Source organism: Schistocerca americana, chromosome 1 (genome assembly GCF_021461395.2).
Source record: "Schistocerca americana isolate TAMUIC-IGC-003095 chromosome 1, iqSchAmer2.1, whole genome shotgun sequence".
Lineage (NCBI taxonomy): Eukaryota > Metazoa > Arthropoda > Insecta > Orthoptera > Acrididae > Schistocerca > Schistocerca americana.
This window is the reverse complement of record NC_060119.1, coordinates 640,564,508-640,578,905: the sequence shown is the minus strand read 5'-3', so window position 1 is coordinate 640,578,905 and position 14,398 is coordinate 640,564,508. Positions and strand designations below refer to the sequence as shown.

At 37.6% G+C, this 14,398-nt stretch overlaps 1 protein-coding gene across 2 annotated transcripts in view; it reads right to left on the bottom strand.

The window, feature by feature from the left end:
• Positions 1 to 5,908: 5,908 nt before the first annotated feature.
• The window catches only part of LOC124607721 (ubiquitin-protein ligase E3C), a 213,444-nt gene continuing 204,954 nt past the window's right edge, over positions 5,909 to 14,398 (bottom strand). For both annotated transcript variants that reach the window (XM_047139927.1, XM_047139928.1), the window contains exon 17: positions 5,909 to 7,660. In XM_047139927.1, the coding sequence (XP_046995883.1) occupies positions 7,493 to 7,660 (168 nt within the window). In that variant the 3' untranslated portion in view covers positions 5,909 to 7,492. The remainder of the gene's footprint in view (positions 7,661 to 14,398) is intronic.

The following is a 14,398-nucleotide window of genomic DNA, read 5'->3' as shown; positions in this document are numbered from 1 at the left end:
TCAATTGTTTTACTTCCTGAGAGCCAGCCTAAAACTGGTGCTTCATCATCCATTTCCTTGTCATCCAAGAAGCATTTGAGCTAATATGAAACACATTTTCTGCTCTTGGTTTCTGTAGTTTGTGCTCATGCTACAAATGGGTGTCATCACTGCAGTTATTTTGTAATTTGTAGTAAAACTTGATGTTTATACTTTGCTCAATTACTTTGGGACAAGTCTTCACATTCACACATTTACTGGCTTCAGCAGGCAAACCTATTTTACTTCGGCAAGTTTGATGCTGGCATGTGCTTCTTGACATGCTTCTCTTTGAGCGTGGGCTATTTTTCAGACATAATTACAATTCAAGTACCAATTAATTCAACATAGTTTAGAAATACTTAGAGCAAGTGATTTCTATAGCTCAGGTCACTAATGGACACTGTTGTAACAATGTTCACCCTAGTGATAGTTGATTCAGATTCTACTAGTGTTAGACCCATATTCTCTAATGAAATGATGACAGATGCTGCTGTTGATGCAGCAACTGCAAGAGAATTTTAATCTCAGTACCTTCATTGGTGGCTTATTTGAAAAATACCTGTTTGTCAGCACAAACTATCCTCAACTCCCTTCAGTCCATATCTTCAATCAACTGTAACAACATAAAAGATCCACAATGACTCATCAGTGAGAGAGATGAGAAATATATGCATTTAACATTCTATGCTAAAGAATTGGGAGTGGAATCTTCATTGGTATTTCAGTATGTGCCAACAAAACATGTTAAATGTGTTAGAATGTTTTGAGTTCAATCTAATGACTAGGCAAGACAAGCAATGATACGAAGAAAAATGTTTGGTATTGTTGGCTATGTACCGGTAAGTTTCAGAGCATTATGTGATAACGTCACCTGATGTATGTTAGCATTAGGGTGTGTTGGTCATCAGTTGTAATGGCTGAAGCAAGAATTTGCCTGTTTCATCCATATCACCCTCTAATCCCACACAATTCTTGATATTGTAGTCAGACACTTCCTTACTGAAAAATTCACTCAGCACTACCGTAAACTTAAATTCTAACCTGAGTGGAATACCAACTACTCACTAAATATCATGCTAAACTTTTTCATCAAAGCAGTCTTCTGACGGATGTGACTTTTTTGAGACCTGATTGTCCAATACACTAAGTTATCTCAGTGGTATACTATAATAACCACAAGTTTTTATTTCCCTTTGATATTTTAGAGCCAATTAACTATTCTTTTGAGCCAATTTGTAACTTCAATAATGACTTTCCACATCTCTTTAATCTAACAGTACTTCACATTACTTTCCCATGTCAAGTTCATCAAAGGCTATTCTGTCATCAACAACACATCTGGTTATAGTCTCGTAACATTTTTTACATTAACATTAAAAAAAACTTCCAAAATAGAAGTTTTATTGCCCAGACTGTAGATGTCACATACCGTGATTACTAGTTTCAGCAGTTATATTGCCATCTGCAAGTGTTACAAATATATTGCAAGGTTTATAATTATCATACATAACTTTCAAAAACATTAACTCAGTTTTACAGATCATTCGATGCGTGAATTATTAGGACGGTGCATAAGTGCGATGAAACCAGTCCTGGATGATGTGAGCTGTGTGAACACTGGCCCAGTCCTCTTGAAACACTCTTCACATTTGAAGAACAAAGACTGTACCACGGGATACACTTGATCGGCCAAAATGGCCACATAATCCTTGGCAGTAATGAGACCTTGTATAGTAACTATGGGACCCATGGAATACCACAATATGGCTGCCCAAATTACCACTGAATTCCCACCACGTTTCACACTTGAGACAAACTCAGCCAGAAGTTGGAAACAGTGTGCAACCAAATGAGTTTCTTCCACTGCTTCACAGTCCAGGTTTTAAGGCTTTGGTACCACTTTTTCCTGTTATGGACATTTGCATTACTGATGAGTGACTTCGGAATTCCAGCTCACCTTGCAACTCCCAGCTTATGAAGCTCCATTAACGTTGTTTTGGTGTGTGACATTCAGTTCTGTTGCGGCTTTTGCAGCTGTTGTCCTCTTTATATGTCTTCACAACCCTCTTGTGTGACAGTCCATCACCACCACTCAACACACACTTTCATCTGCACTGACTTAACAGATAATGTTCTTCCACTTTCCCTGTATGTGGTATAAATTTTCAATACAGTGCCTCTTGAAACATCAAAAACTTCAGCTACCTCACTAACAGAAGCAACCACTATATGAGCACAAACAATTTGGCCACATTCAAAGCCACTTAGCTCTGACATAATGCACTCAAAACTACACCCAACATGATCAAACAATGACTGACACCTGCAATGTATTGAGGACATGGTAGAAGTGCCATTCATAGTTAAATGCAACAATACAACCTGCAGTCTTGGCTACCATCTGAAATTATGTTCAAGTACGCATTTCTCATTGTGTTTCTATATTTTAATTCAATCCATGTATTTCTACCACAACTGTACAAATGCACTGCATACGATTCAGCAGCTGACACCCAACTCGTTTCCCTTGGCTGACACCTTGACACACAGTTTATCAACTGGCTTCAGCCCATGAACATTGCTGGCATTAGTGTGGTCCAATGAACTCTGGTTTCAGCTGAATCAAGTGATGGGTGCTCATGAGTGAGGTGCATAACTCATAAAGCTATGGGTCTTGCTTGACAAACAATGCTCAGCTGAAGCAAGCTGTTGTTCAGTTATGATCTCAGCTGTATTCATATGGTCACAATTAGGCCTCTTGTATGGCTGCAGTAAAAAGTGCATGCCAGGTGGAAACACTTGCAAATTATCTGCATCCCTCTATGGCATTACAATGCCCTTATGGAGATTTATGATACAACAGGACTGCTAATTCGATGCACACAGATGGTTTGATGAATACTCTAGCGCATTTGCGACCATGGCTGAATGGAGTGATTAAATGTACATATATTTTCAGCAAGCCACCTTGTGGCTTATGATGAAAGGTACCACTGTCACTTCCCCTTTTTCTAGATCAGTCACAAATGGTATGCAGTAAGAATAACTTAACAAATCTTTCTACAAGCTTGAATCTATCTAATTTTATCTTCATGCACTTTTCATGAGGTATATTTAGAAGGAAGCAATACATTGAGTGACTCTTCTAGCATCATATGCTCTCAGAATTTTAACAGTAAACAACACCATGATGCATAACACCTCTTCCCGTGATGGATCAAGCATGCCGAGGAAGCTTTTACACTAACTACCATATTTACTCGAATCTTAGCCGCACTTTTTTTCTGGTTTTTGTAATCCAAAAAACCGCCTGTGGCTTAGAATCGAGAGCAGAGCGGAAGTTCTGAAAAATGTTGGTAGGTGCCGCCACATTTAACTTCTGCCGTCGAATATATGTAGCGCTACACAGGCATGCTTTGCAGGCACTGAGATAAATACTGGCGCCAGAACCTCTGCGTCACTAAATAAATTTAAAAAAAGGTGGAAGACGAGCTTCTTTTTTCTACGCCCCGAGACTGGCTAGACTGTCTGGGATGTTTGTCAATATAGCCAACTCTATGTTCTGAATTTTTTCCTACCTGTGACAAGTGATGGTTGCTAATAGGAACTTTTATGAATTGTGAATCACATGCAGTACCTTACAGTTTCTAAATAGTGTACATGTGGGAATGTTTGAATATTTAAAAATATTAACTAAACTGTTTTCCACGTAAATTCATTATTCAAGGTAATGTTTTTAAGGTGCAGGTTCTAATGCAGCACTTAGTTTTACTGGGAAATCAGTTAATTAGAAATGGCACCTAATTGGAAATCCTAAGGTAACATAAAAATGGGGAAAAAAAGTGGACTGATATATATTTCAGAGCATACCGACACTATTTATAAAGGCTGGTAGTTCAATTTCAAGTAGCATACCATATTCCGAATACTTTGAAACTAAATAATTTATGAGATAATTAATATTCAGTTTCAGAAATAGCTACATTTTCCATTGGGAATTTTGCCTCAGTGCTTGTTAAATTCCAACCTTTGCTGCTGTACTTTTGTTAACATGATTTTTATGCAGCAGTAGACATACTTGATTTACTGATTAGGTCATTAATTAAGATTTTTGTGTAGCTTTCAATACAATACTTGTACTCTTAAGTAAGGTGTACCCAAAGCAGATGCATAAAATGTTTCCATAAACTTTTCTAAATTCCTATATTACAATTTTTTTGTAAACCCAATTTTTATCAATACTTATTCGTCCATTCTGAGTAGCAAAATTTAATCTAACCATTTTTTAAATAATTGCGGAGTTTCTGAAATAAGAAGTTGTTCATACACCAGTCTTCGAATAGTCAGATGTCACTCAAAATCAGCAGTATGCACCCAGTCCTGGTCAAGCTAACTGTTCGCATAAATATGTGTATCAGTATCTGCAAAAACTCAATTTTGCGGCCTAAAAACTTTTGTTTGATTCCTGTAACTCAAATTAATGAGTAGTTTGTCTCAATTGTGTTTGTGGTTGGTAAGAGACTTGGACTGTCATTTTCATTTGAAAGAGCTGTTGTTGAGAGTGGTGACTTTCATTAGCGACCGAGTTCAGTAAATTATTGCAGTGTACTTTTACCTGATGTATTAACTACAAGACAGTACTGTATGTGGACTGTGGCATTTAGTGTAAATATGAACTGTGTTACCTGCCAACTTAAATATTTCGTTAGCAATGTGTTGAGGCTAGTACTGATTATCGGACAATGTTTCATTAACTTGTGCTTCATTAATTTTATAATTTCTCTGAGTAATTTTGCCAATGAAATCATGGCCATTTTTGAGCACTGACCTGATAGTAAGTGCTAAAAATTTTCTGAAGTTGAAAAACTGGTCAGCTTCCTAACAATAATGTCCTTGAGGATAACAAAATGTGTGAAAAAGTGAAACCAAAATTGTTTAGTGTACATTTTTTTTAAAGCAAACAATAAGATTTTTCAGCTTCCAGATAACAGACTAATGTGTTATTGAGAAGGCAATGGAGGCTACAGAAAATCATCTTGGTGATTCTTGAAAGTGGTAACCCCAAGAAAATTGCTACAAGTGAGGTGATTACATGTTTTATATGGAGGGAAATAAAATCCAGGGGTTGGAAGCTGTACATTGTTTTTGTAAGTATGAATTCCAATGGCAACAAAGTGTGTGTGTGTGTGTGTGTGTGTGTGTGTGTGTGTGTGTGTTACCATGGATCAAAGATTAGCAAGTGTTCCTTCTTCAATCAGTAGGTTTTAAAACTTGCAGATGTATACCCATCCATAAGTACGTCTAGACCATATAGGTTCCACTTATTTTGATTTCACCTAACTTCAGTCTCCCTATACTGGAGAAATCACAGTAGTTACCGACACATCAGAATACATTCCAGTTCCTTGAAATTCATCCTACTGGAACCTACAGTATCTATGGAGTATTATGTGCAAATGTATTATGATGTCATTGACCACTTTTAGATGTGCATGTCAATTAGTAGAAACAGCATACTGAAAAATGGATACTTAAGCCATAATTACTGACAAATTTAATTTCATAATAGGTGCCAATAATGAAAATTAAATTGTAAATGCCTTCTCAAAGGCATCACATACCAGTACTGGGAAATAAGAGGAAATATTTAAATTCTATATTATCAAAGATCTCCTCTCTCCACTAGAAGGCTCAAATGAAAGCAAGGGCACCTTTCACTGTTGAGTGTATACCAAGGACAAAAAACAACAGCTTATGCAACATGAAATTTGCAGACAAAGAAAGTAATAACACTGAGTTCCACCTGCAAGTGCTTTCTGTTTTGTGTCTGTCCCCTTCTTAATAATTGTAGACAGCGTGAAGAGATTCTTTACTGCCAAAACCAAGGTAACAAAACAGTATTTTATTAGTAAAATTGTCTAATTCACAGCAGAAACATCTGAAGAAGTACTAACTGCACAGACCACAGTCTGGCAAACTGTAGATATGTGAAAATATTATATTTTATATATTACATTAAATAAGTTTCCAAATCAAACACAAGCTTTACATCATCAGATACAAACATGCTTACATTCATACATAATCACATGACATTTCCAAAAGACATTAACAATATACAAACATATACAACCTGCTAGTTTTAAAAAGGTATCCGTATTAAAATCAGACACTTCTTGTTGAGCATACCCTGGTACATAGCACTGCTGCTGTCCACACAACTTTGTACAACACCTTCTTTACATTTTGACACAACAAATATGGTAGAGTAATAATGTACTCAAATACACTACTTGTTCTACACACATATAAATTATATATGGTACATGCCAGTCAGTACTCCAAGACTGTGACTACTGTTTTCATCAAACATAGAAAGCGCATGAAATAAAGTCAAACAAGTGCCAAATGCTTCATAAACATACAAGATTGCCCCTTTTTTTGTCAAAGACTGCATCTTTCTTTCTAAAAAGTTCCATACTCCAGTAAAAGAAACATAATATGATTTTCATCTATGTATGTCTCCTTGTGATATTCAGTCTTTGATGAACAGGAAATATGTGTATTAATTTATATGTAAGTGAGTAACATTTAATCAAGAATGTGGAGCAGACTTCCAGTTTTACTACACACCTACTATAATTTTGGTATTAATTTAATAGAAAATAGATTCCAGTTTTCTCCGTATAATAAAAAGTGCAACTACTGTTAAAATGGCTAGGAAAACTTTCCTGCAGCACACTCAATCTTCATACACAAGCAGTATCAAAATAAAGTTCATTTGTAAACACTCTGTCTGTGAGTACAGTAGTTCATAAAATTACAAAGGTCTATAACTTGCTATAACAAATAGGTAAAATTGCAAAAGAAACAAAAACGTGACTAATGTAAATAGATACATTTTTGTTATAGTTTATAGCAATGAGAAAAGCAAATGATGTTCACAATATTGACCATAAATGTGTAGAACATAAACATTTAATACACACACTGGGTTGATAACTTAAATGCACTCATAAAAAAGTTTTTACAGTGGTGTATGTCACATAAATTGTAACAGAACAGTCATCAAACTCCCCACTTACACCAGAAAACGCAACATTAACATGTAGGCAGGACCAGCCACCATTTAACCTTTATGACATACTGTGAAGACTTAACATAGTTGCTTCCATTGTGGATAAGCATTAAAATTTTATTAGTCAGAAAAAAATTTCTGCAAGCAATTGTATGATCTCAATGTAACAAATACATTGTGCACTTAAATATGGACCATCTTCCAACTCTGTAGAGAGACCACTTTTGTCCTGTGACTAAAATTTCACACCAATGTGATATGTAATGGCCCAGCAATAAGTACACTGGATTTCTTAATGAGGAACAACTTATTGTCTGCTACACAATCTTTAATGTTGTACACAAATACATTATTCATTTTCTTGCACATGTAACTTACAAAATAAAGGACAATTTAACTAAGCTCAAACCCAGCACCTGCTTGAATTGCGTACAAAAGTTTATCACGTAATGTGTTGACATCTGGAAACTCTGGCAGCTTAAGTAGATTCATACAAGTACTTGCTGTTGGAAGGCGATCTGAACTTCCTGCATGCTGCACACAGAAAGGAGGCTCCAGCTCCTGTAAGAAAACAGAATAGTTTTGCACTGATCAAGGCCTGAGAAAACTAACAAGTAATCAATGCAATTTTTTGTTTTAGATTGCTAAAATTTAGAGACAACCATGTGACCCCTGCAAAACGTTTGCACTTCCATAGTTTTAAATAATGACCCTACTTGGAATGAGTGTAGTCGTTGGGATATGGATAATTGTGTGAATTAACAGAAACCATCTTTAAAAATGGACCAAATGATGTGCAATAATAATTACGAATTTATGATAAATCTTTGTAAATACATTTTTGTGCATGTAATTTTGAACAAAGTTCTTTACAGAGCATTAGACTATCCCAGTGTAAATGATATTTGACAGAAGAGAGTATTTTATGGAAGCACGTACAGCTGTAGTAGCAATAGATAAATCACAATTCAATGCAACAGTGTCAAATATGTTTGTTCCCTGTTGTCCATCATAGATATGAGACAGTGGCCAGTCAAATATTTACCAAAGGAACATTGCCAAACATATGAATGTTTGGCAATTTATCTTTGGTAAATATGTTTGTTGTTTTGGAAAGTATATTCATTTAGAAAATTCAACTTGTCATACTGACAGAGAGAATGGACTACTGCAGTGATCACAGTTATTATTTATGACAAGTCTGTATACAAACCAACCAGTTAATAAGTACTTTAAAACAAATAAAATGGTATTTGTAATAACATAATACAAAAAGGAGATCTCTTACTTGTGATTAGTAAGTTAGTTCTGCAAAATATTGGTATCAAGTTGGGTGCCTGTGATGCCCTTTTGTCTATGATAGTTCAAATTTTCAATAAATAATAAGTTTCAGTGCAACATTGATCATTGATATGCAGTGTCAGAAGCCAGCTGAAAGGCTTTCTGATGATACCTCATTCATCCCAGTATGATTACTATGTGTTGAGAAAAGGGATGTTGACTTGAGAAATAATACACAGTATATTATCAGAAAACAAAGTAAAATATTATGCAAAAATTCCAACTAAAACAACTGCTTTGGTGCACATATGAAAAACAGTACACAAGACAACATTATAAAGAAAAAAAAAAGAACAGGACAAAAACAATGAGGACAATTTAAAAGTGATATGGTAGAAACTGCAGTAGCTGTATGTGGAAGGAAAAGTGACAGAAAATGATGGAAGGAGACATGGTGGAATGAAAGAGTCGGGGTTGTAGGAAGAAAGAACAAAGCCTTCAGATAGTGGTTCTGAGAAAGGACCGAATTAGCGAGGGAGAAGTATAAAAAGAAATAAGAAATAGGCAAATAAGACAGTGGAAAGGAGAGAAGAAAGTACTATATGAAATGGTAAAATGTGAGAGGTTTGAGAGCGGGTTCAACGACGATATAAATAAATGGTTAAGAGGTTAATAACAAAGAGACACTGAAGATAGTGTGAAAGGAACACTTTGAGCACTTGCAAAATCCGAACGGGCTTAGAGATAAGGATAACAGACTAAAGGAGGTAAAAAAAAACTCTGGGGAGGGGGGGGGGGGGGGCGGTATCTGACATGGAAATAGCACAGGACAAGATGAAAGGGGAAAAGATACCAGGTACGGACAAAGTAAGTGTCGAAATGGTGACGGCAGCAAGAGATGTTTGTTGGTCTTCAGAAAAATTGGCATGTATTCAAGAACGAGACTAGGAAGGTTTGTAGAAAATATAGGGGAGTCACACTGTGCCAAGGTATGTGAAAAGGTCCTGGAGAACAGAAACCAAACAAAGGGTGAAACAAATTGAGAGAGGAACAGCATGGCTTCAGACCTGGGAGCTCATATCTGATTGACACAGCACCAGGCACACCACTATGAATTTGGGGAAGACCTTGTGATGGTCTTTCTCAGAATAGAAAAAGCATTTGATACGTCTGTAGAAGAAAGGTCGGGGAAGCACTAGAGTAGAAGGGGACGATGGAAAAAAAAAAAAAAAATGAAAGGCTGGATTGATTCCAGCAAAATAAAGGGTATGAAACGGAGCAGGACATTGTCACCTCACCTCTTCACTGTGGTCTTGGATGAGATAATAACTAAGATGACAGAAAAAACTGGAGAAGGCAAGATGAAAGCAATGGTGTTTGTGGCTGACTTGATGGTCTGTGGAAACAGGGTGGAGGAGATTCAGGAACAACGGGATGCTTGAGAAAAAATGGTTAAGACGGCAGAGTATGAAATTTAATGTAAACAAATATGAGATTGTGGTTACAACCAGAAAAAAAGATAGGACCAACTATCGGAATAAGGATTGAAGGTGAACAATTGAAGAAGGTGGAAAGTGTCAGGTACTTGGAAAGTGTGATACAGGAAATTGGACCAAATGAGCAAGAGATCAGTGAACATGGCAGACAAGCAGAATCATTCCTGCAAGGTGTTAGGAGCCTGGCATGGAGCAAAGACCTCCCACAAAGAAGCAAAGTAGAATTATATGGAAGTTTCTTTATCCCAGTGCTGACCTATGTTCTGAAACATGGGTGATGATGAAATGATCTGTAAGTAGATTATAGGTAAGTAAAATGAAGTTTCCTGAAAGTAAGATGGGAGAAACAAGGAAAGAGAGGGTGAGGAATGAAGCAGTAAGGGAAGCAGTGAAAGAGGGACCTTTGTGGAGTGGGATACAAACATTAAGGCTAATATGGAATGGGCACTTAAAGAGAATGGAAAACAAGAGGATTCCCAAGAAGATACATGAAATGGAGAGGCAAAGAAAATGACCAAGAGGAAGAGCAAGGAATAGATGGACGAAAGGTGTAGAGTAGTTTACCACAGGACTGGACCAGAGTGAATGCAGAAAGATGGTGGGAAAACAGCACTAGATGGCATGGCTTATGTTCCCTGAGGCTGGAAACTTCAATATGAAGATGAAGAAGAAGAAGAAGAATAAGATGATGATGATGATAAAAGACAAATAGTATCTGAAAATCAGAGGTAGTTCATTGTAATTTGTATTTTACCATTGAAAAAAGTTTAGGGGAGACAGTGTGGCCTGTTCATCCAAACAGTGACTGATGTTATCATATGGATTTCAAAGATTTCTCATAATCTGAAAAGACCAATGGACAAAATAAAGCAGCGTTGGTCAGTCGAGAGCAAGATTGGAATGCAAACAAAAAATCAATCATAGTCATCATATACTTTACAACAGGAACCATCACTTAGAAGGACTTGTTTCCTAATGCTGAAACTATCATCTGGCAAACTCACTTTGCCATTTTTTGAAACAAGCCTCATTGTATTAGAAATTAGAATCACAGTCAAATTCAAATTCACAACTGTTGTTACTGTAAGGCAACAGAGATAATATGCTGGGCAAAATAGACCGGAAAATACTTGTTTTGTGTTTTGATGGGCATTGTATTTTCTTTGCTTAGTGTTTTGGTTTTCTATTAATTGCAACGAATTATAAAAGTGTGGTGATAAATGTGTAAAATTATATAATGCATTTAGATTTAAATATTATAAAATGCTGTAAACGAATTGTGGCCATGTTAAGGGCTTATTTTGACTAGTGTGGTGTCATGTGACCCGACTCAGGACTGTGGATATGAGTGGGAAAACGGGGTCTTTTTGTGGTTGGCCGTTGTGGTGGCGAGTTGGGAGCGGCAAAGTGCCGCGAGTGCAAGCATGGACGCCAGTGTATGCGAAGCAACAACGTGAAAGTGCGTGGGTGTGAGACAAACAGTCTACAAATCGCACCGATTATTATTTGTACAGATCAAATTTATTTGTGAACGTAAAAATGCATGGCCACAAAGTTAAAGTGTTTCTTTTGAATAAATAAGTTTCAGTCTGAACGTGTATAGTTCATTTCACTGCTGTTCAAAAGTTAGCCAATATCTGACTCAATAATAGGGTGCAAATGCAACCGTTTACTACCAACCCCCTTTGCAGATGAGCCACATGAAAAATAGGTAGTAAACGAGCCCGAGTTCAGTTGCATTACGTTGCACGGAAAGCATAGAAAGCAATCGCAGAAACTACAGTATTTTCAGAGTACAAGAAGAATAATGTTTAAGTATGCTCTTGATGATCTGCATGAATGTGCTATGGAGAAGCAATTTCTTAAATATTCTGACAGTACATGTAATACCAAATCAGTGAAAACTTGGCAGTTTTATTGTACAGATCTACACTTTAAGGACAGCAAAGAAGTAATCAGAACCACTACGTTGCCCGTAAGATCCTGTTTTCAAAAAATGCCTGAACAGACTTGTAATGATGTATGAAGATGGTATCTGTTCTTTCAGACATGTCCGAAAGAACAGATGCCATCTAAATATAGTTCAAGCTAACTGGCCATTGACCTCCTCCTGTGCTGGATGCACACACATTGTCCGAACTCTTTACGGGACTCGGTAAGATTGTCTGCCGTGAGTAATGAGTGTAATGGGCAGGGGCACTACGAATGTAGTGTAAGGACATTAAGTTGGGAATGTGGGTTTCATGGGGAGCGTGCAAGGGATAAATCTCTGCAGTCACAGTATCCCTCTCTGCCCTTGGTGGCTCAGATGGATAGTGTGTCTGCCATGTTAGCAGGAGATCCTGGGCTCGAGTCCCAGTCAGGGCACACATTTTCAACTGTCCCCGTTGATGTATGATGTGTTTTCAGCAATATACGAGGGTTGTTCTAATTAAACCGATTGTGTTCTGAGTGCTGCAGCGAAGGCTACATAAGCCACAAGATGCTGAAACATCATACATATGTTCCATTAATTGGTGCACATTTCCTGCCACTAGGTCAAAATATGGCACTGTAAGCAGTCAGAATGTGGTGTGGCTGTAGAAAAAGGGGAGAAACAATAAGACACATGATAATGGTGGTTCCAGCACATTTACTAGGACAGGGTCACAAGCGTGCTCAATAAGGTCTCCCAAATCAACAACATGCGCATCTGTAAAACGGCATGGTCGACAGTTGCTTGCAACATATCCGGTGTAAGTAGAGCGACATGTCGTCGCATGCTATCCTTCAGATCAGGAAGAGTTCACATACATTCCTGATATATCCCCACAACCAAAAACACATGGATTTAGGTCGGGGGATCTGGACAGCAACCCACCTCAAAATTGCCTAAAGGTGATGCAATCATTATCAAAGGTTTCTTGGAGCATATCTTTCACCTGGGAAGCGACATGTGGTATTGCGCCATCTTGCATAAAAATAGTTGTGTGGACACAGTTGCATTCTTGCAACGCTGGAATCATGTGTTGGTCAATTAGGTCCTTTCAACGTGCATGTCACTGTACATCTAATAAGCCCATGAGGCATCATCATCTTGAAGAAAAATGGACAGAGAATGAAGGAGCTCGTGAAACCATATCACACAGTCACATAAGCTGAATTCAGAGGAAGTTCCTGTGGAAAAAAGGTATATGACAGTTCTGTGCGTTTATAGCACTGTGCAGAGTGAAATGTAACTCATCCATTCAAAGAATATTCCCTGGTCACATGTCATCCATTTCTATCCTTGCCAAAAAACTAGGGGCAAAGTCATAGTGCTCTAGTTTGTCTTGGGGCTTAATTTGGTGCACATTCTGAATCTTGTGAGGATACCAGTGTAAAATGTGCCACAACATTTTTTGAAATACTGACCAGGAGAGAGACAAATATCAACACACAGCTTGAGCACTGGCTACCGACTTTCAGGCGTGTGTTGCACGATCGGCTATAGCTATTGCAACTTCACCAACAACTGCCATTGGAATGGGCTGCCTCTTCAAGACACACTACCTAATTCACGTGTTTCTTCAAATTTCTTGATCATATTCTCTAGCCCATTTAATGACATGGGGTCTCTTTGAAGGTGTTTCTGTCAGTGATATTCCTGCAGTGCAGCTCTGCTATTACTGCCATTCTGATAAAACAACTTTACCAGCAGTGAATAGTCTTTCTTCTCAGTATCTGTTAAGTTTCGTATGGAAAACTTCAACCTTCTTAACCTTTACATCACCAGTCACTTAACAAAAGAAATCAACATGCATCATCAAGCAATGAACAGCATACTGATGTCAAAACAGGAAAAATTTCACTTTATGACTGCTCACAGCGCTATATTTTCAGCTGGTGGCAGAAAGTAGAACTATTATTTTTCAGCATATTCTGTGAGCGAACATATTACTGAATATACCTATGATGTTTCAGCGCCCTGTGATGTATACAGTCTGCATTGCAGCACTCCAAACACCATCAGTTAACTATAGCCATCTGGTAACTGGAAAACTGCATTTTTATGGGAAAAAGTGAAGCAGCATCGTTCAAATAGTCATTAGCTTAATGAAACATGTACCAACACACACTCACTATGTACTCAAAAGTATCAGGACACCCACAAAAACTTACGTTTTCCATATCACATGGTCATGTGATTGGGTATCACTTGTGCGATACGTCTGTACGCGAGATTTTCACACTACTAAACATTCCTAGGTCCACTGCTTCCGATGTGAGAGTGAAGTGAAAACATGAAGGGAAATGTACAGTACAAAAGTGTACAGACTGACCCCGTCTATTAACTGACAGAGACTGCCGACAGTTGAAGAGGGTCGTAGTGTGTCATAGGGAGACATCTATCCAGATCATCACACAGGAATTCCAAACTGCATCAGGATCCACTGCAAATACTATGACAGTTAGGTGGCAGGTGAGAAAACTTGGATTTCATGGTCGAGCAGCTGCTCATAAGCCAAACATCACACTGGTAAATGCCAAATGATGCCTCGCT